Source organism: Melospiza melodia, chromosome 2 (assembly GCF_035770615.1).
Source record: "Melospiza melodia melodia isolate bMelMel2 chromosome 2, bMelMel2.pri, whole genome shotgun sequence".
NCBI lineage: Eukaryota > Metazoa > Chordata > Aves > Passeriformes > Passerellidae > Melospiza > Melospiza melodia.
The window spans coordinates 63,834,659-63,856,439 of NC_086195.1; the positions used below are offsets into that span (position 1 = coordinate 63,834,659).

The 21,781-nt window shown below is 52.2% G+C and overlaps 2 protein-coding genes across 2 annotated transcripts; one reads left to right on the plus strand and one right to left on the minus strand.

Annotated features, from left to right (window-relative positions):
• Positions 1-3,821: 3,821 nt before the first annotated feature.
• On the minus strand, positions 3,822-5,477 carry RBP5 (retinol binding protein 5). Its single transcript, XM_063150421.1, has 4 exons — positions 5,308-5,477; positions 4,875-5,053; positions 4,300-4,401; positions 3,822-3,956 (listed from the first exon to the last, which is right to left on the minus strand). The coding sequence occupies exons 1-4, from the start codon at positions 5,378-5,380 to the stop codon at positions 3,903-3,905; spliced, it is 408 nt and encodes a 135-aa protein (XP_063006491.1). The 5' UTR covers positions 5,381-5,477; the 3' UTR covers positions 3,822-3,902.
• An 810-nt stretch (positions 5,478-6,287) lies between these two features.
• On the plus strand, positions 6,288-21,726 carry CLSTN3 (calsyntenin 3). The gene is given in 19 exon segments (XM_063148533.1): positions 6,288-6,323; positions 6,326-6,503; positions 9,189-9,311; positions 10,249-10,444; positions 10,925-11,133; positions 11,440-11,589; positions 12,219-12,404; positions 12,962-13,231; positions 13,784-13,896; positions 13,976-14,138; positions 15,191-15,247; positions 16,031-16,188; positions 16,371-16,519; positions 16,978-17,204; positions 18,285-18,455; positions 19,037-19,182; positions 19,304-19,439; positions 20,824-21,041; positions 21,126-21,726. Coding segments are annotated over 19 exon segments (3,057 nt in total). The 3' UTR covers positions 21,297-21,726.
• The last annotated feature ends 55 nt before the right edge of the window (positions 21,727-21,781 follow it).

Consider the following 21,781-nt stretch of genomic DNA (forward strand, 5'->3'; position numbering starts at 1 on the left):
ATGAAAATAGTGTTAAAAAGAATGAAGCAAGCAACTTTGGGATATTTATGGAAGTGTACTAGAGAACCTGTTCATCAAACATCTTTGAATTATTATCCCAAAAAGATGACATAAATACATAATTAATGCCACTGCTATAATACCATATGGCCCCACATATCAGATTTAAGATTAAAGATGGAACATTATCCCAGTACTTCCTGATGTGCTCTGCATCAGGGCAGGCTCACTGCTGTGCTGTGCCATGCTGGAGCGGTCTCTTACTCAGAAACCACACCTGGAAAGCAGTGGGAAGACTGGGAAGAGTGTTCTCTGGGAAAGCACGGACAGACAGACAGCCCTGGGGATCCTTTGTGGAAGCAGATAATTTCGCTGTGTCCTTGACAAGCAATCCTCTATCCAGGGGGCACTTACTGGGAGTGACACTTTCAAAGCACATCTGCCGTGTCCTCAATGCCTTTTCCCGTCCCGACAGCACCATCTGGGATGACAGGAGACGAGTTCAGCCGGTGAAGCAGGGGTGGTTGGCTGGGGACACATCCAGCCCGAGCAGCCCTCCCCTAACACACATCCCAGAGCCGCCTGGCTGGGACAGCACAGCGGCACCCTCAGCGCAGCTCCAGCGCTCCCACTGCTGGCCTGCCCTTCAGGGGCTCCGGGCAATCCTCTTCCTCCTGCTGGGCTGGGGCCAAGAAATAGCATGGTTTTTCCTTGGAAGGACGTATGTGCCCATCTTTGCTTAGGGGCAGAATTCCTGTATGACCACGGAATATATGTAGGACCACAGAATGCCAAAACTGGCCTCTGCTGCCTGTGGGCCTCAGCTGCATCACAAGTGCTCTGGACAATAAATACAGACAATATCAGAGAAAAGTAAAAAAACTGTAGATCTTCAGCATGGTCAAAAATGACAACATCCTCTTATAGAGCAAGAACCCTGCTTTGAATACAGTGTCTTGCGGGAGGTCGTTGGAAAGAAATCTGCTTTACAGACTCAGAAACCATGAAAATATCTTCTGGCATGTTGACTAGATCCTCTTGTCCACAGTGAAGAAGGAGCTGGATACTTTATCCTCAAGCCTGAGTCAAGGAGGACAGAGAACTACCTCTGTTTGGTCTCTTACAGCTATACCACCTACCCTACAGCACAGCAGGGCTGCAGACCCAGGCTCACCTATAAACACTGATCTGCTTCCCCAGGGCACTCTACATTCAACCCCATAGGTTTGACTACCCAAAGTACCCAAAGGCTTGGTTGGAGCCTTCTGGGGACACTGCCATTGGGCTTGGCCTTCACACAGTCAGGCCTGTGTGAGAGTGGCTCTTTCAGACAAATCATGCTGCTTCTGCAGCTCTGGCTGGTAGGGAGAGGATGATCAAGACCAAAAGAAGGTTCAGGACTCAAACAGTGGGTCTTTCCCCTGATATGAGATGGTGAGCAGCAGCAACAGCACCTTGGCAGTCTATTTCTGTGTCTTCTAAATCAAGGAGCAGAACCAAGTGTAATACCCTGAGGGGTACACAGTTCTGCAGCACCAGCCACTCACCAATATCACACCTCCTCCCACCTGAGTCCTCCCAATATCACAACTTTCCCCTGCTTTACAGTGGCATCCTCACTTCCCATAGCCTCATGTCTCAGCAATGCAGTTCTGTGGGGTAAAGTCACCATCTGATTTAGGCATCACACCTTTCATGATTATGAAAGGAAAAACTGGATTATTAATGCAGGTAGTTACTACCTGAAGGCCTAGAATATGTTGCAGTACTATCCCCTATGATTATCATTAGTGTGGGGACCACATCAAGTGAGTAATGACTCTTATCCGTGGTTCTGGCCCAATCAGATGATTCCTGAAGAAGAGAGGCTGTCATGGATACATGATGGCTGGCAATGAGTCAGAAGCAATCTACTTGGCCTATCACCTCACAGGCTTACAGGAAAATTACGTGGATGGCAGAAGAGTCTGGCTAATCACCTGAAGGCAATAGTGTCTGCCATCCAACCAGAATGAAGGCTCAGAAGAGGAGAGTTTGTACCAGCTTGTGGTGCAAGGCCTGGAATGAGCAGATTAGTTGTTGGTCACACAGTCTGGAAGATGCCGGTCTGGACATGGTGAGGTGGGCTCAGTGCTGGGCATCAGGAGCAGCTCTGAGGGAGTTCTTGTGGCATGGAAGAGTGCAAAGAGGGCAGCAGTGGAACCAGCTCCAGCTGCTCTGCCTTCTGCAGCTTCATGATACAACAAAGGTCATGTAGAGGTTCTCTGTGGTAGAAGGAGTGATGGGCTGAGGAGGTCTGCACACAGCAGATGTGCTGGATGGCCTCCTCTGACTGCTCACTGGCTTTGATTGTGGCACCCAAATTGTGGATTGTGGATACTGACAGGGTGCTCCTGTCTCATATGTTTCTAGATACAACCATAAAGAGTCAGAGGTTGACACCGTAGGCACAGCTGCAGCTCCCCAAGCCTTTGCCTATCACATGTTCTGAAGTAATGTTTTTCTCATGGCACTCATCTTTGCAGTTTCCTGAAAAGAAGCTCTCCAGAAAACACTATTTTTAAATGATTGCCGGCAGAAAAAATAAAGGGCTTATATTTTAAAAATCTGCCAATCTCTTGGCTCTTTGTGGTGTCAGCAGTTGCACATTTTTGTGTACCCTGTCTTTCAACCTTCTGTTGGGGGGCAACAGGAGGTTATTTTTCAGGAATAACTGCCTGCGGACTTGTGCCCAACGCGTAAAGTGTCATAATTAAAGAACAGCTTTCTTTGTGGCATGGGTCTGGATTTTCAGGGGACCTCACCTCCTCTGGTTGTGCCCCTTGGTCTCCAGCTGCAGATAGCTGTGAACCAGCGGATGGTTGTGAGGAGACCCCACCAAGAATGCCAGAAGGAATGCTGGGGCTAGAGAGGTGGCTGTGGTTTCTGACCCCACAAAGAGATCCTGACCCTTCCTCACCCATGGGACCTCCTCAGGAAGGTGGTGAACATGGGGCTGAGTACTCCAGCCCTCCCCTTCACACCACCAGGTGAGAATCCTAGACTCTGAAGGACAAGTTCTGATCCTACCCATCCTGCTCGAGGACCCCAAGAAGCTGTGGCTGCCCCATCCCTGGAAGTGCTCGAGTTCAGACTGGACAAGGCTTTAAGCTACATGATCTAAGTGAAATGTCACACAGTCACAGAATCACTTAGGTTGGAAAAGATCTCCAAGAGCATCAAATCCAACCTTTGACCAATCATCAACCTTTTCAAAGAGACCATGGCAGCAAGGGCCACATCCAATCATTTTGTGAACATCTCTGGGGATGGTGACTCCACCACCTCCTTGGGTAGTCCATTTCAATGAAGAAGAATTTCTTCTGAATTCCAGAGGAGGCCTGAAACTAAATGATCTTTAACATCCTTACAACCCAAGCCATTCCATGATTCTATGATCCTACAATCCCGGGAAGAAAGCATCATCCCCAGAGGACCAGAGAAGACGGCAGGTGATGCCTGCAGAAGCAGCCTAAGCTACCCTTGCCCACTCGGGCACAGATCCCCCAATCCCGGCGGGCACGGCGGGGTCCGGCCGCGGTGGGGCGGCGGGAGGAGCGCGGGAGCTGCGGGGCCGGGCCGGTGCCGGGGCAGCCCCCGCCCCGCTCCTCCCCGAGCGCTCTTATTCTGAAAGGAGCCTCCGCGCCGCCGGCGGCCCAGCGCTCCCGCCCCGGCCCGTCCCGCTGCCCGCCTCCCGCTGCCGCCGGCCCGGCCCAGCCGTGACCCCCGGCCGCCGCTGGCCGGTGGGCGAGGCTCAAGAAAACACGCTGCTACGGGGGGGCTCGGCTCGATCAGGTCGTGTTTCTTTTTCTTTCTCGCACTGGGGAGCGCGGGTCCCGCCCGGGCATCTCTGCGGGGAGCGCTCACTTCACCTTCTGGAAAACCTGGACGCAGACCTCGTCTTCGGCAGTCATGCGCTGGGAAAGGGGAGGCAAGAGAGGAGTTTAGGTTGGATCCCCTCCTGCCTCTCCCCAGTTCTGCCAGCCCTCCCGCTGCTGGCTGGAGCCCTCCCAAAGCCCCTGCGGGTCTGGCTGCAGGGCAGGGAAGGGACATCGGCTTTGTGGAGCTGTTGAACGTTTGAGTTTAACTTTTAAACCCTGGAGGCGGATGTTTGTGTGCAGCGGTGGCTGCCCCCCGCAGAGCCGGGGATGAAGTCTCAGAGAAGGGGGAAGGAAACTGCAGGGCCGGCTCAGAGCCAACACTGTGTCCCCCCACTCGCTGCGACCGGGATTTTGCAAGCTGCACCGGATCCCTCCTCACCAGATGCAGCTGGTCCCCCTCCAACCAGTGCCTCCAGCCGCGGTTCCTCTTCTCTCCGAGCTGCTCGCACACCAGCTGATCCCCCTCCCAGGACACGGTTGTCTGAAGGGAAGGAGAGGGGAGACATGGTCCTGAGACAAATGGATCAGCGTGATACATGTTTCCAGCGCTGACACTGGCTGTTCCTCTCCGATACAATATCAAATGCAGTCCCTGATCTGGTGTCTCTTTAGTGGTTCCTTGGGACAGATGGTCTTTGTTGGAGGTGAATGACCCTCTGGCTTCCAAGCGCAACAACAGAGTTCTGCCAAGTGGCCCGACATTCTATCTTTTCAGGGCTTTGCTCCAGAGGATAATATCCTCCGGATCCCAGAGAACTGGTTTCTGGCTCTCTGCTGCTCATTCTCTTGGCAGTGAGTGATTTACTCATAGAACCACTTACTCCTGGACCTGCAGGGGCATGCCAGCTCTGGGCTTGGTTCTCACCTGGGTATTGAGTCAAAAAGCTGAGCAAGTCCCTGAACTCTTTAGCACACCCCAGTCCCCTGTGAAACTGCACTGCTCGGCTTTCTCACCTGGCACTTGCGTCCATCCACGGGTCCCAAGTCTTCCTCAAACTGGACTCCCACGTCGAAATCCATAACATAGTCCCGCAGGGAGGTGATGGTGCGGATGACCATGTGATCTCCCGTGTGGATAATCTCTTTGTCCGGCTTCAGTAGGCAGACCAGCTTTCGCAGGACCACGTTGATATCTAGAGGATGAGAAAGAGGGGAGATGTGTGGACGACCCAGGTCGCTCCTCCAGCAGAGCTCCTCCACTCTTTTAGCCAAGGAGCATCAGCCATAGTACCTCTTTTCCTCTCCTACCACAGCGCAAAAGTGGTGGTAGGAGACGAAGGACCTGAAGGTTCCCAATTCCCTTCCTCCTTCCCCTTTCCGACTCCTAACTTTTTGGAGATACGGAACTAAAGGGGAGGAGGGAGCGCGATGGGGAGGGGAGCGTTACCTAAAGCGCGCAGGTAATTGTCCATGTTCTCTTGGGAGACGAAGCGGTAATAGCCGGTGAGGTTGGGAGGCATGCCGGGGCACAGGGACGCGGCGGACGGTGCGGAGGAAGGAGCACAAGCAGCCGGGCAGCAGCGGCGCCGGGACCAGGCTGGCTCTCCGGGCGGGCCGGCGGCTGTCCCGCGGCGCGGAGCGGCCCGGTCCCCGCGCCCCCCGCCGCAGTAAGAGTCCCCGCGCCGGGGGGCGCGGAAAGGCCCGGGACGGCCCCTGCTCCGGCATCTCCGCCTCGCCTGGGCAGGACGTAGGGACGGCGGGTTACCTCCTCACCCTCCGCCCTCCTCGGGAGCTGCTCGTGTTAAACTCTGGACTTCCAACCAGCGGCAAGGAGCCCTCCCTCACCGGACCCTCCACACACCGTGGCGCCGGTGGCTGCGAGCTTCGTCGGAGCAGCGCCCCGGCCTGCGCTCCCCGCGGTGCGGACACCCCGTCGAGGAGAGGCGGCGGCAGGCTGGCAGCTCCGCCCTGCCCAGCCCGAGCCGGGGCTCCGGGTGCGCTCTGTGGCCCCTCGCCCCCGCATCCCCCCCGACCTCCACGCCCTCCTCGTCCCGGTGTCGAAGCTTCCCCCCTCCCCGGGCAGGCGCCTGCAGCCGTCGCCGCGCTCCGCGGACAGCCCGGCCCACAGTGGGGAGGCGAGGAGCGGCCGGCGCGCCCCGCCTGCATCCCGGTTCCGCATCCCCATCCCGCCTCCCCATCACGCATCCCCATCCCGCATCCCCGTCCCGCATTCCGGTTCCGCATCCCGGTCCCGTATCCCCATCCCTCATCCCCATCCCGCATCCCCATCCCGCATCCCGGTCCCGCATCCCGATCCCGCATCTCGGTCCCGTATCCCGGTCCCGCATCCCCATCCCGCATCCCGGTCCCGCGGCACCTGGCGGGCGGCCGCGCGCATTGGCTGCGCCCCCCGCCGCCCGTGACGTCATGCTGCAGTGCGGGGCGGGGCCGGGCGGGGCGCGGAGCCGCTGCCGGAGGTGCCGCCGTCCCTGCGCGCCGCCGCCGCCGCGGGAGCGAGGGCGTGGGTCCTGCCGGGACCCGCCGCCGCCGCCGCCGCGATGGGCGACCCTCGGCCCCGCGCCGCCGTCCTCGTCCCTCTGCTCTGCCTCTGCGCCGCGCTGCCCGGCAGCTCCTCCAACAAAGGTGAGCGGCGGAGCGCCGCGGGCACGGTCCGGGCGGCGGCGGGAGCTCCGCTGGGACCCACCAGCAGCCCCCGCCGAGGGGCTCTGGAGGGACGCGCTGGCCGGGGCACGTCCATCCGCCCCCGCGGTGGCGGTGCGGCTCCGCGCTACCCGCCGCCTTCGCCCGACACGTTTTTTCGGGGCATCTCCGCGGTCCCCGGCGGCCCCGGCTTTCTTCGCCCCTTCGGGCGCTCTCATGCCACCCCATCTCCATTCTCTACTTTGTCCATCTGTCATCCTACCACCGCTTTTTTCTCCATTCTTTCGTCTCCTGGCGCTCCCCTCGCGTTTTCCCCTTTTCCACCCACTTGTCATGCTTTTGTTTAGTTATCACTGGGCGGATTTAGATTCCCATTCCTTCCCTAGCATGCTGAGAGAGAATATGTTGTTTCTCCACAAACCCCTGCATTTCATAAAACACATTCCCCGGCTCCATCTTCCAGTCCTAGTTCATCCATCTACAATCTGTCAATAGGAACTGTTTATGCATAGTTATGTGTTAGCGATGCAGGCTGATTTTATGTATTTCATGTGACAAAGATGAAAGACCCCCAAACCACCCCAGCACTACAGCTGTAACCTTCTCAATGCAGATGTTCTTTGAGCACACAGAGTGATGGAGAAAGGTGTAGGTTTCTGGTAGATACAAGCCTGGGAGATTAATCCGAGGGCAGTCAGCGTGTTGGTAATCTGACAGGGTGGCAAAATCTGTGAACATTTGAGGGACGCTGGGCTCATCGGGGAATGTGACACCTTAGGGTGCTTTCCATTCCTTGGAAGAGTCAGGGCTACGGGGCGGGTGCGCCGCAGAGCTGTGTGCACCCTGACATTGGTAGGGGCATTTGTTTGTTCTGCTCTGCTTCCATGGGGCTTGGTGGCAAGGAAAGGCCCCTCACGCTCTGGATTCTCCCTCTCCTTTGTGAATTTGCACTCGGAAACACCTACTCACCTTTGGCAAATTATATTAGATTGACGGGAGCTTTCTTGAAGCTGGTAGGAGTCTGTATCCTGGTAGGAGTCTGTATCCTAAAAATATTCCTAAAATGTTTTTCTGTTCTCCAACAACTCATTTCCCGAGAAATCAGATTGGTGATCCCCAAGTTGCAGGTGGATGCAGCAAAGGATTTATCTCTGTACCATCAGCTTGTTACCCCAGCAACAGGGCACATTTGGCATTTATAGCTCTGGATCCCCACCTCGGTGGTGTGGCGCATGGATAGAGCCGGAGCAGAATGGAATCCGGTGGGGACAATGGGCGGGCAGGGGGAGCCGCGGGCACTTGCACACAGGGAGGATTCCACCTGCATACTGAGCAGGATGGATGTTGCTCTGGATTTCCTACGCAATGCTTTATAATCTCAGTCGATACGGTGGTGGTGAAGTGCCAACCCACGCTCTTCGCTGCCACTCCAGGCTGGATCTGCCCGCTCTGCCCTGCTGGGACATCCCCTCGCTGACCTGTCACCCTGCCTGCTGCCCCCCAGCCACCCCTGGCAGCCCCCCCGGCCCCAAAATGCACAAGTGCTTGGTTGGTTGCACAGGATGCCTCCCCTTTTGAGCCAACACACGAGGCCATGCCAGTATGGCCTTTCAGAGGACACTGTGCTGCAGAGGATGGATTCAACATATTGGAAGTAGTGCCCTTGAGGGGAATGGCTCAGTATCCTACTCCCCACCAGCTCTGAGCCATGCTGTGCTCAAAGTGTTGCTGGTTGTAATAAATCTTGGTCTCCAGGGGGTGGGAGAGTGGGGGATTATCTGGGAATGGGGGTTGTAACTAGGCCATGTAATATAATCTCTGAGGCCCATTTGGCAGGGAGTGGGCATGGGGGAGGGGTTTGTAATTTGTAATGATTTTTTTTCCTCTCTCCCCTCTGATCCCCTCCCCTTCCCTCCCCCCCACCCCTTTATTTCTCCCTTTCCCTGCCCCGGAGCCTGTGTGATAAAGATTAATTTGCTATTTCTGGGCCTGTGACATTTTTCAGAGCCTCCTGCTGGCTGCTGCCTCCATGCCAAGCCTGGCTGGGCTCCAGCCAACAGGATTAGCAAGGAGGGCCCAAAGGAATATGGTGCTCACCATTGGAGTGGGGAAGGAAAGAGCAAAGGGCTCTCAGGATAGGCTGCTATTTGCATAGGATGGCTGACTGAAGGTGTACCTGGGCATGTCTGTGTAGGTCCTGGGCCTTAGTCTAGAGGGTGCTAGGCAGAAGTGATAATGGCTGCATTGTCCCCTGGGGTTACTCCAAGGGAAGATGTAGCCTGGGTCCTTCCATTATGGCTTCATTGAGCTTAAAGGATGTAGTATTTGGAATCTGTCTCCAGGCTGAGGCTGCTTCTGCCTCTTGACTTCACTTTTTTTTTAGCTGCTCCAGCTTTTCTGGGCAACCCAGGTGTCTCTCCACCTATTTCTAATAAGATAGTAATGAGGACACAAGAAGGAACACATTGTTTCTGAAGAGGTCTCCCATGAGTAGAGCTAAATAAAGATAACTTTTTTCTCCCAGCCTATTTTAGATGTCTTTATTTCTAGAGAAGAAGGTGGTTGTTACTTGCCAGGGGATGAAATTCTTCCTCTTTTCCTACTGAATCTGCAGTTGTTGGCTAATACATTCCTGTCCTCCAATCCCTTCCCCCAAATCTGCCTCAGCAAACAAGCACAAACCATGGATTGAAGCCGAGTACCAGGGCATCGTCATGGAGAATGACAACACCGTCCTGCTCAACCCGCCGCTGTTTGCTCTGGACAAAGATGCCCCACTGCGCTATGCAGGTAGGTGGGGAACAGCTCTGGCAAGGGTGCAAGGAGAGGCAGGGACACAGTGACATTCATCCCTATACTGGATCCTACCCCTCTTCAGGAAACAGTCACCTCCAAACCTTGTTCCGGAGGAGGTCCCTAGTGAAGTCTGGAGGCAATTTGGGCACAGCTTGATTTAGGATGCTGTGAGCTGTTTCCTCGGGGAGAGGAACTGAGGGTGGAGCCAGCTACTTTTTGACGCAGTTCTGCTATTTCCAAAGATCACATGCACAGTGCTGAGTCTGTGAGCCCTGGAGAAAGCTGGTAGGGCACCCTTCCTTGGCAGTGCTACATCCCCTCACAGTGAGCACAAATCCCGGGAGCAACAGTCCAGGCTCTCAGTGGTTGTATTCCTAGTGCTTGCTTAGGCCACACCTGGGGTTTCCTCACATGTTCTTCCTCAGCTTTGGGAGAGTAAATGTGGTCCCTGGGAACTGAATTTTAGGGTTTAGGTGACCCTATCTGCAGTTCCCTGCGGTACTCTGCGCATCCTGCACGTGTGGGTGGATGAGACATCGTGGATCTTCATGCTCTGGCTATCTGCAGTGTCTGGCCCGTTTTGCCTCCCTGAGGGATGCAGAGGAGAAATAAGGTGCTCCCCCAGGGCTGTGTAGCACTAATAAATGTAGCTTGAGCCTTGTAACCTTCAATCTTTCCTGATGCTGGCCAGGACTCCTTGCCGTGGGAGTATTCTCCAGTAGATGGCAATCTGCACCGTTAATGGCTGTAAGGGATAGCAGGAGGAAATCCTAGGGAGCCAAAAACTGCTCAAGATGAAGGATGATAGTCGGGGAGAATGGAAAGTGTAAGTTAGAAAGGAAGAAAATATGGGAAAGGAAAGAAAGAGATGTAATGTGTTCTCCTCAGTCCTTTTCTTTCTTCCCTTCCTCTCTGTTTTTGTGTGTACCAGGTGAAATCTGTGGGTTCAGGATCCATGGGTCAGGGGTACCTTTTGAAGCTGTGATCCTGGACAAAGCTACAGGAGAGGGGCTGATCCGGGCCAAGGAACCAGTGGATTGTGAAGCGCATAAGGAGCACACATTTACCATCCAGGCCTATGACTGTGGAGAGGGACCTGATGGGGCAAATACCAAAAAATCACACAAGTAAGTTCATGCAGACATTGCTGCATGGTACAAAATGTGATATGTGACAAAAATGCACAGGACATTTGCTGTGGAAACACTTCCTTTAGCCAGAAGTATTTTTCTCTAGCCATGACATTGTAACTCAACATGCTGAGAAGACCCAAAGAGAAATGTTCACTGGCTGTCACATGAGTGAATGCAGAAAGGAGGGCTGTTTGACAGCAGCTTCTGAAAGTGCTGTTTTACATTGCTGCATATTGGTAGGAGGTCCAGATTGCATTATTATTACTTTTGCTCTTTCTGAGTGCTTGGAAACCATTGTCCAAGCACCTGTGTGACGGCATTGCTGCACTGAAATCAAGGTGTCTTTCCTTGTCCTTGCTTTTGACAGCTAGGAATCAGAGTGGTGCATTTTAAAAGAGTGACTTACTCTGAAATTTAGTTGGTGCGTGGCTCATAATCAGCCCATCAGTTCTTACCAATGTCTCTCTGCATCAGGGCCACAGTGCACGTCCGGGTGAATGACGTGAATGAGTTTGCCCCAGTCTTTGTGGAGAAGCTGTACCGCGTGGCAGTGACCGAGGGAAAGCTGTACGACCGCATCTTGCGTGTGGAGGCCATCGACGGCGACTGCTCCCCGCAGTACAGCCAGATCTGCTACTACGAGATCCTCACCCCCAATATTCCCTTCCTCATTGACAACGATGGTAAGAATCCTCACCCACCACGTGCACATCACTCCTGTTCTCCTGCTCTGCTCCTTCTCTGCCAGCCCCATCTGAAGGCAGAGCGGTGCTGTATAAATTTTCCAGTGCTGCTGATCTGTCCTGGTGGGAGCAGCAGCATCCATTTTGTGGGATGCTATAACTTTTTACAAAGTGACACTGGGCAGAGTGACTCAACTCTTTTTTGGTTGTTTTTGTCATTGATCAAAGATATGAGTGATTTTTAGAAGGAACGTCTTTGAGGAGACTGCATGTCCTCTACCTTGATCTCTTTGTTTTGCAAACCAGGGAACATTGAGAACACGGAGAAGCTGCAGTACAGTGCGGATCGTGTCTACAAATTCACAGTGACAGCCTATGACTGTGGAAAGAAGAGGGCTTCTGATGATGCTGAAGTGGAAATCCAGGTGAAACCCACCTGCAAGCCCAGCTGGCAGGGTATGAAACCTCCAGACACATTTATCTCTTCTCTTCGCTTTTCCTCAGCTACTACTCAGTCCTGCTTATCACAAATGTTTGTATATAAAAATATAAATTTGTGTGCCCACATATATGGTTCAGTTCTGGCACCAGCTCATCTCCATCAGGGGTCACAATAAATGTCTAAGTCTGTTGCAAAGCCACTGGAAAATCATTCCTTGGATTACTGTGAGCTGCCATGTGTTTGATAATGCTCATAGACTGTATTTAGCAAAGATTGTTTTTGGGGCTGCTCTTCTGGAAGATATTGTCTTTTCCAGTGGTGGCATGTTCCTGCAGGTTCACCTTAGTCTATTAAAATTAAGGGGAAATCAACGCAACTAAACACCTGCTCTGTCTGATAAGAGAAGCTGACCAACCACAGAGTGATGACACACCAGTATTAGCTGTGGAAGCTGGGGCCTGGGACTCTGTGATTCTAGGAAATCTTCCCATGCGTTGATGCCAGCTGCATAAAGCTGTGTTTCCAATGTGGAAAGGGCCAAAAATTTGGACTAATCCATAGATGCCACTTGTGTGTATGCCAGGTGTTCTGGCCCTGTGTCCTTGGCAGATCCTAATCCCTCACTTTCACTCCTTTCCATTAGGCTGGAACAAGAGGATTGAGTACACCCCCGGTGCAGGCAGCCTGGCACTATTCCCCACCATTCACCTGGAGACCTGTGATGAGCCTCTGTGGAACATCCAGGCCACGGTGGAGCTGCAGACCAACCACGTGGCCAAGGGCTGTGACCGGGACAACTACTCGGAGAAGTCCCTGCGCAAACTCTGTGGTGAATTGGTTCTTTCCTGGACTGAGGGAGGCTGTGGCACAGCACCCTGCCCCTCACACAGCAGAGATGCTGGGGAACACATTTCTCATGTCTGCTTGTGTGTTGCACTGAGGGGCAATGGGTGTTCCTGCCCATATCACGTGGAATTGTGGAATGGTTTGGAATGGAAGGTACTTTAAAGATCCTCTAGTTCCATCATCCCTGCCAGAGACAGAGAGACCTTGCACAAGGCCAGGTTGCTCAGAGTCTCATCCAACCTGGCACTGAACACTTCCACAACTTTCTAGCTTTATAAGGGACTACCTGTGCTTTCCTTGCTGGGAATCCAGAGATTTATGTGCATTTTCCCAGTATGCAGAGTCTGTGGGACTTCCCTCAGCACTTAACAGAAAGTTACCATTCTTCTCCAGATAGGAGAAGGCCTTTAGGCAACTCCGCATCTCCCTGTGCACTGAGACATTACAGTGAGGTTTCCAGTGCCCACTTAATCTGATCCCCAGTTCTCAAGCTCCTTATTCTCCCATGCCAACATTCCTGACTCCCTCCCTTCTCGGTAGGTGCTGCCTCAGGAGAGATTGACCTGCTGCCAGTGCCTAGTCCCACAGCAAACTGGACAGCGCGGCTCTCGGTGCACTACAGCCAGGACAGCAGCCTTATCTACTGGTTCAATGGCAGCCAGGCTGCCCAGGTGCCTGTGGTGAATGGCCCGAATGGCCATGAGGGGCTGAGTGACCACTTCACCCTGTCCCTGTGGATGAAGCATGCTGTGGTGCCCAGCAAAGGCAGGCGGGAAGAGGAGACGGTGATCTGCAGTACAGTGCGGAGCGGTGAGACTTCTCCTGGGGTGGTGACACTTCTGCCCGCTGCCTCTTAGTTCCTTAGAAGGCATTGTCCCTGCAGGGGTGAATCTCTGCTGTTCCAGAGCAGGACTGGGGCAGGGGTTCCTCCTTAGGAACATGGCTTCTTTAGGTGTCCCTTTTCCTCGGAGTGCTCAAGTGTCTTTTGAGCACACGGTGCTGAGTGCCAGTCATGCATGGCATGGTGGGATTCTGGGTTCTGGCTAGTGGGACTGCTTGGAGTGTGACATGTAATTCCTGTGCTTGTCCTGGGGTGGTGACACTTCTGCCCACTGCCTCTTAGTTCCTTAGAAGGCATTGTCCCTGCAGGGGTGAATCTCTGCTGTTCCAGAGCAGGACTGGGGCAGGGGTTCCTCCTTAGGAACATGGCTTCTTTAGGTGTCCCTTTTCCTCGGAGCGCTCAAGTGTCTTTTGAGCACATGGTGCTGAGTGCCAGTCATGCATGGCATGGTGGGATTCTGGGTTCTGGCTAGTGGGACTGCTTGGAGTGTGACATGTAATTCCTGTGCTTGTCCCTGGCAGAGGATGGCTACTCTCACTACTCTCTGGCTGTGCATGGCTGCCGGATTTCTTTCCTCTACTGGCCGTTGCTGGAAAGCGCGAGGCCTGTGAAATTCCTCTGGAAGCTTGAGCAGGTGAGGAAGGGTTTGCATCCTCCCCACGTCCCTTCTCCTTCTGCCCTTTGCCGATGCCGTGCTCTGCTGTCTGCTGCAGGTCTGCGATGACGAGTGGCACCACTACGCCCTCAACCTGGAGTTCCCCACGGTGACGCTGTACGTGGATGGCGTCTCCTACGACCCTGCCCTGATCCATGACAACGGCCTCATCCACCCGCCGCGGCCCGAGCCTTCCCTCATGATCGGGGCCTGCTGGGCCGGTGAGTGCCCGGTCCCCAGGCCGTGCCTCTCCCATGAGGGAAAAAGGGGTGGAGGGAGATCCAGGAGAGGGGAGAGAACCACCACCCAGTACTAAATGATGCAGACCATGCCGCAGCCATCTTGCCCGCTTGGCACCAAAGCTAGTGTGGCTCCTTCCTTCCTCATGGACCAAGGTAGTAACAGCTCAGGGGAAAGTGTCACTGGCAGCTTCCTGGAGAGCAGGCACAGAATATGCATTGGATAACCAGCTTTCAGGCAGAGGAGAGTTGAAATCTGTACCTCATTCAGGCACTGGCGTTTCTATCAGTACTTTCAACAGGAAGTCCTATTTGTGCTGCTGATTGTGTTGATGGGGATTTCTGTGTCTTGAGGGTCTATATGAAAAAGTCATAAATCCTTCTGTATAGGAATTGGGTTGAAAGACAAAAATCGGGTAAGGAACAAAGTTAGATCACTACTAGATTAAAACCTCTTCTATGGAGATGCGAGGCTGCACTTCTCGGATCCTTCAGTTCTCCTGCTAGACTGAAGCAGGACAGAACTAAAGGAATTTTCCTACTGCTTGCCTTCACTCCAGCGGAAGTTTCTAGCAAGATCAAATCTTTGCTGTACTGCTGCTTCTCTGAGGTCAGAGATCTTCCCGCAGCTCTGTGCTCTCTTGACTGGTGTTTTGCAAACAACCAATATTGATCAGCTTGAGACCATTTCCTGGAGCTATCTGTGTCTCTAAGGAATATTGAGAACATAGCTGGCTGTGAACATGGCTAATTTAAAAAAGAGATAACATTGGGAAAGGATTGAAAAACTGCAAATATTGTAGTTTATCCCTTAAGTCAGTTACTTGTCCTGTGGTGTCACTATCAGCCTCATGAGAGGAACTCTGCCCTCTGTCATCTGTGATGTGCTGCCTCTAGGGCTGAAGTGCGCACTGCCTGGCACAGAGCTGTTCGTGGGCACCGGCTAATACAGGCCCTTGTAGAGATACTTGCCTGACCCTGTAACTACCATCTTCTAATGCCTTATTGCTCATCCAGATGTTCTCCTTTTGCAGAGGAGAAAACCAAAGAGAAAACCAAAGGAAGCGAAAATGCCACTGATTCTGTGCAAGGTAGGGAAAAGAAAGAAGATGGATCTCTTCCCCTCTTGACTGTGCATGACTATCACTTTTTGCATGGTGCCTTCCTCATACAGCTTCCCCAGTCCTGTCCTGCCACCTCCCTCCACTGTGGGAGGAAACCCCCTATTTGGCAGGTTGGTCCTTGATACCTTGGTACCTGTGGAGCATGAAGAGGCTGATGGAAGGACTGCAGTCTGCTTTGAGAGTTGGAGAATGCTTTTTGTGTGGATAAAGAGTACTCATGCCTGATCATTAAAGCTGGTCTCTGAAGAACACAATAGCCATTAGAGACATCAGGAGATGTCACCTCATCCCTAACTATCTGTGGAATGTGTAGTTTCTTTTACAAGCCCTCACAGGAAGCAGAGTGAGAAGGGGACTAGAAATTGTTTCCATCTGGCATTCAGCAGTTTGACAGAAACTTCTCTATGCTACCCACCATTTGCTGTCCTTGTCTTTTTGTTGGTCTGTTTTTCTCGCTTTCCCCCATCTGGAATTTCAAAAATGTTCATCTTCTTTCTTCAGCATCCCCTGTCTTCTTGTTGTCTTTGCTTTTCCATATCCTGTTCAATCCTCTGTCCCCCTCTACCTCTGTTAACATCTTATGTCCCTCACATTGTTGCTTTTGTTGTCTGGGCTTTTCCATGCCCCATGCCCCCCTGTGTGTCCCTCCACGTCCCTTAGCTCTGCATGGCCCTCACACTGTTGCTGCTGTGGTTTCGCTCTCTTCCTCGCCATGTCTCTCACACCCTCCGCCTGCCATGTTTCCCTCAGGAGATCCTCTGTCGATCCACCACTACTTCCATGGTTACTTGGCTGGCTTCACTGTGCGCCCTGGTAGCTTGGAGAGCCGGGAGGTTATTGAATGCCTGTATGCCTGCCGTGAGGGGCTTGATTACAGTGACTTCGACAGTCTGGGCAAAGGGATGAAGGTATGCCCATCTGCCCAGCTTGCATGGGTCTCCTCCACTCTCCTCCCCAGCCTTGCTTCCCAGGACTTTGCCTGCTCCCCCACCTCAGACAGCTCCCCACCTTTCTCCTATGTGTCTCTCTCAGCCTGGATTCCTGTCATTTGCCAAGGAGCCATGAGTATTTTCTTCTCTTCCACCTCTAGGTTCATGTGAACCCCTCTCAGTCCCTGCTCACCTTGGAGGGTGATGATGTGGAAACCTTCAACCACGCGATCCAGCACGTGGCTTACATGAATTCACTGCGCTTTGCTACCCCTGGGGTCCGGCCACTCAGGCTCACCACTGCTGTCAAGTGAGTGGGCAAACCAGCACCTCTGGCTCAGTTCAGCAAGAGGGTTGCCTCTCTTTTGACTTAAGTTACATTGACTCACTTTGTATTTTAAAATAATTGTATTTTAAGATGGTCTCAAAATGGGTAAAAGTCTTCCTGAGAATAAATGATCAATTTTCCAGTATCCAAATGGATACTGTAGTATTGCTTCCTAGTCCCTATGCAGAACTTCTGCCTCTGCTCTCAGTGTTCCAGGCATGTGGACTGGTTTTAATTTTCTCTGTTGATGTGACCAAGTCACCAGATCCCAGTGGTGTCACTCCTCTCACACACCTTGCTCAGCAGGCTGTAGGGAAGCTTTAGGAGGACTGCTGGAAAAAGGATATTCCCTTCCCTGGAAGTGATGGGCAGGAGGTGATCTTTTATAATGTTGTTGTTGGAAGCTTAGGCCACTGATGTTTTCTACTGCTCTCCTTCAGGTGTTTCAGTGAGGAGTCCTGTGTCTCCATTCCTGATGTGGAAGGCTATGTTGTGGTGCTACAGCCTGATGCCCCCCAGATCCTGCTGAGTGGCACTGCCCACTTTGCTCATCCTGCGTCAGACCTTGAGGCTCCAGAAGGAATTCCCCTGTTCCCCAACCTCCAGATCACCTGCTCTATTTCTCACCAGGTGGAGGCCAAGAAGGATGAGAACTGGCATGGCACCGGTTAGTGGAGCACAGGGCAAGGTGTAAGAGACAAGAGTTGCAATCCTGTAGAGGAAGTAGAGCCCCTGTAATTACACCCAAAAGCGAGAGTTTACAAATTTAGAAGCAAGACACATTGTCTGTCAATATGTAGGCTAATCGGCTCTTATCCTTTTCTGCTCCTCCCTGTACTTTTTCTATCCACTCAATTCCTTTGCCTCACTCTCTCCTAATTCTTTCCCAGGCTTCTCATTCCTAATCCCTTTTACATTTTACCTACATTCCCCTTCATTGAATCCAGTGCTGGATGGATGTCCTGCCCGTTACTCGCTCTACTCCTGCACTAACTTAGTCTCATCCCACTTCCTTCTCTCCTGCTTTCTTTTTTACTTCTTGCTCCCTTCCTTCTCTTCCTGCCTCACTTTTTCCTGTGAATTCCCAGCCAGTTTCCTCACACCCTACAGTATCCTGTCCTTCAATTTCTTTCCATCATGCTCAGATAATTTCTCTGCAGTCTGTGCTCTGTGTCCATTCACTTCTTTCATATCTCTTCTGGTAATAGGATTTTTTGCTCCTACTTTTCTGTTTAGAAGCTTTGCTTTTCCTCACACAATGATGAGTTCCTTGACTTGAGAGCAGATTTTTCTCAATCCTGCTGAAAGTAGTTAGTTATTGAATGTGGTTGCCATTTTAAAGAAGATAAGATCTCAACCATGGTAACCAACAGTGTGAGACAGGGAAAAGCTTTCAAAAGCGTGCAGGGCCTGGGAATGTGTGAGTGTTGTTTCTAATTTGCACACTGTCATTGTCAACAAAGTCCTTACAGCCAAGATTCGTTATCATGAACTAGACTGATAATAGTATGTTGTTCCAAAATAGAGTGACTTTATTATGTGCATAGATAATGTCATTAGAACCATCCTGAAACAAGTAATTAGACTGACAGTGATTTTACTTAAGGTCAGTGCTAGGTGGAGAAGGAGAAGTAATTACATATGATGTGAGCACTCTTAGGTAAGCAGGTTCCCCTCTGGGTAACTCCTTCCTTCTCTGATGGTTGTCTGGCTTTCTGGCCACATCTCCTTTCTGTCTGCATCTCAGTGACAGACACACGAATGTCAGATGAGATTGTGCACAACCTGGATGGCTGCGAGATCTCATTGGTGGGAGATGACTTGGACCCAGAGAGGGAGTACCTGCTCCTGGATGGGGCCCTGCTGCAGCAGCGGGGCCTGGAGCTCGTTAACACCTCTGCCTACCTGACCATCACAGGTATGTCCTCTCCATGGTCACAGCTACCTCACTATGCCTCTGTCACCAACTGTCAGGCATCACTGGGAGAAGCACTTGACCTTAGGATGTGTTGGTGTACTTTGTGACACTGAGATGTCACCGTTTCTTGAACTCCTGGCTTTTGGAAGTCGCAGACCTTTTCCTTGGGGAGATGGCTTTTCCTCCAGTATAAAGTGCTGGAACATGGTATCAGCTCTCACCCAGGCTTGTATCACTCCTCCTGACTTACTCCTTGGGGTTTGGTGTTCTCAGGTGTCAGCAGCATTTTGCATGACATGACAGGGACATATCCCACAACTTGTGGACTGGTACAACACTTTTGTACTCTCCAGAACAGGGCTATTGCTCTCAATCCTTCCTTCCCTTCCACTTATTTTAGTGATGCAAGCAGGGATTCCATCTGGTCCTCCTCAGCCTGCTCCGTCTCTGAGCCCTTCCCAAAATTAACGAACCCAGCACTCCCTTGGATCCCTCTGCAGCCTCTGGCTGCTGCAGGGTAGGGATGCCAGGTGACTTTGGAGCAGGACCTTGCTCACCCCACCCCTCTCTTGCTGCCTCAGGCGTGGAGAGCATTGCAGTTTACGAGGAGATCCTACGCCAGGTCTCCTACCACATCAACCACGGTGCTGCCCTCTATGAAAGGAAGTTTCACCTGTCCTGCACTGAGATGAACGGACGCTACTCCAGCAACGAGTTCACTGTCGAGGTACAAGACTGATACATGCACAGAGATTCTTCTGCATGTGTGGGGAGGACATGGTGCATGGGAATGCATAGAATATGCCATGGACACAGGGCTGAGTCCTCTCACTCTGGTCTTTCTGCAGGTGAATGTTCTCCACAACATGAACCGAGCTGCTCATCCCAACCATATCATGAGCTCCCAGCAGTTTGTGCACCGAGGCCATCATTTACCTGCAGAGCTGTCTGGGCACAGTTTGGCAAGCACCCACAACAACCCAAGTATGTAATACTACCTTTTGGGTTTATTAATTTAGATCAGGACGCTCATTTTCTGACATTCGGGCAGAACCTATAGTGGAGGATTCCTCTCTGGCTCCCTACACCCATTATCCTTATTCTCGTTTTATTGTCCTGTTCCACTCGTCGTTAGCCAGCCAAAGACTGCAGTCTTTGTCAGATTGTATTTTAGAGCATGCTGCAACAATCCTCTTGTGGGATATTGTCTTCTTGATGTAGAAGCCGGCTGAATTCTACACCTCAGAGGGTCTAAAAAGAGTAACTGTAAGCTGACTTCATTCATGCACCTTGCAAAGGTGCTGTGTGGGCTTGTGTAAAGTAATTTCAGAAAGAAGCTTCAACAGCAGGAGAGAAAGGTGAGTCAAGACTGCCAGTGCTCTAAAGAAAGAAATGGGAGTGGGTGGTGGTCAGCAAGGCAGGAAAATACAGGAGATGGCACCACACAGACAAGAGGAGAATTCTTGCCCCCACAACAGAGGAGAGAGAAGCTTGAAAGCTAGACTAGATGTATGTTTGTGCTGTTAGCCCTGTGCCTCAGGCATGACCACACTCCAATCGATTCCTCCTGGGCTGTGAAAGCTCTGGACTTTACAGACATTTTGGTTCCCTGTCATAGGGAACAAGCAAGGCACCTTTGAGCTAGCTTTTGCTGCAGCTTGCAAAGTGGCTGACCCCAAGCTGTTCCAGTCCTGCAGCTGGCACTGCAGGGGCAGCCTGTGCATGTGCCAGCTTTTGCCTCTCCCTTCCCCAGCTCTGCCTGATGGCAGTAGCAAACTTTCCCTGCTGAACAGAACCACAAACAAATTTGTGGAAGGCCTAGATAGATTTTGCAGGGAAGGTGGGTATCTGGGGAGTTGAGGGTCAGTCTACAGGCCTAAAACAAACACGTAGAAGTTGGGCTAAGGGTCTTAGATGAACTTCAGGTTTTCTCCTGTGGAGAAGCCACTCTTTTGCCACAGCACTTATTAGAAGTCTATCATAGAATTCACATCTGCTCCATGTGCAATGCAGGCATCTTTTGGCTTCTTGCTTTCTCTACTGCTTGCATAGAAGTCACACTCTGAAAACATCCTCAAGCCCTTAGAGGCTGTCCCCAGCACACATTTCTCCCTCCCAAGAGCAGGATACAGATATATGTGATGCAACATATTCTGGCAAATTCTGCAGATAGAGATGTGCAGAGTCTCCATAGAGTCTACATCACAGGAACTGCCTGTGCCCAGGGGCACAGACAAGTCAGGTTGTCTTCCTGCATAGACCAAAAACCCAGGCTCTGCCCAGGGATCTCAGTTCCTGCACGTCGGGTTGGAAATGCATGTTTCTGTGAGAGACTCTGGACACAACTTCTCATTTTCTTTCTCCAAAGTGGTTCCCAGTGCTGCCACTGTCATCATCGTGGTGTGTGTGGGCTTCCTGGCACTTATGGTGATCCTCGGCATCCTGCGCATCCACTCGCTGCACCGCCGGGGAATGGGGCAAGAGGTGCCTGGGGCTGCTGAGTCGGGGCACAGCAGCACTGGGGGCAAGGAGAGCGACATGTTCTGGGACGACTCGGCCCTCACCATCATCGTCAACCCCATGGAGGTGAGGAGCGGCCGCCGCGGCTGGGGCTGGGTGGGCAGCTGGCTTGTCACACCCTGCCCCTCACCCCGTATGTCACCTCCCCAGTCCTACCAGAGCTGTCAGGAGAGGGCAGCAGGCAGTGTGGAGGGCAGAGCTGGCGAGGGCATGGAGGATGATGACGACAGCACCGACTCAGAGACACCCGACTCCCCGGACAGCAGTGACATGAATGACCGGCACATCATCCGCAAAGGTGACGTCTCTCACCGCTACTAGGAGCTTTAAAACACCCGCCCAGTGGATCCCCCAGAACATATGGCAGGAAGGAGGAGGTGTCTTACTTTCAACTTCTTTCCTCCCCCACCGTGTACACATGTGCTCCTCCCTCATTGATCATTTCTGCCTCCCATGTTCCTCCATCTTCTGCCATTCTCATTGTGGACATTCCCCACATGATTGACCCCCCATCTGGCTCTCCAGAAACATGTGTTAGGGCACTTACACATGATGGTGGCACGGTTCAAACTGGGATGCAGGTGTTGGAAAGAAGGGAAATCCGAAAGGCAGAGCCAGCCATAGGGCTCAGAGTGGGGTTTCTCACAACCCCTCCCCAGATATTATATATATATATTGTATATTTTTTCAATGTTGTCATTTGAGGTTTATTCTCGTTTCATGCAAAAAAAAAAAAAAAAGAAAAAAACAACCAACAAACCACTGCAGCTTTGTGTCGCTTTGTAAAATTGTCAATACTCCTAATA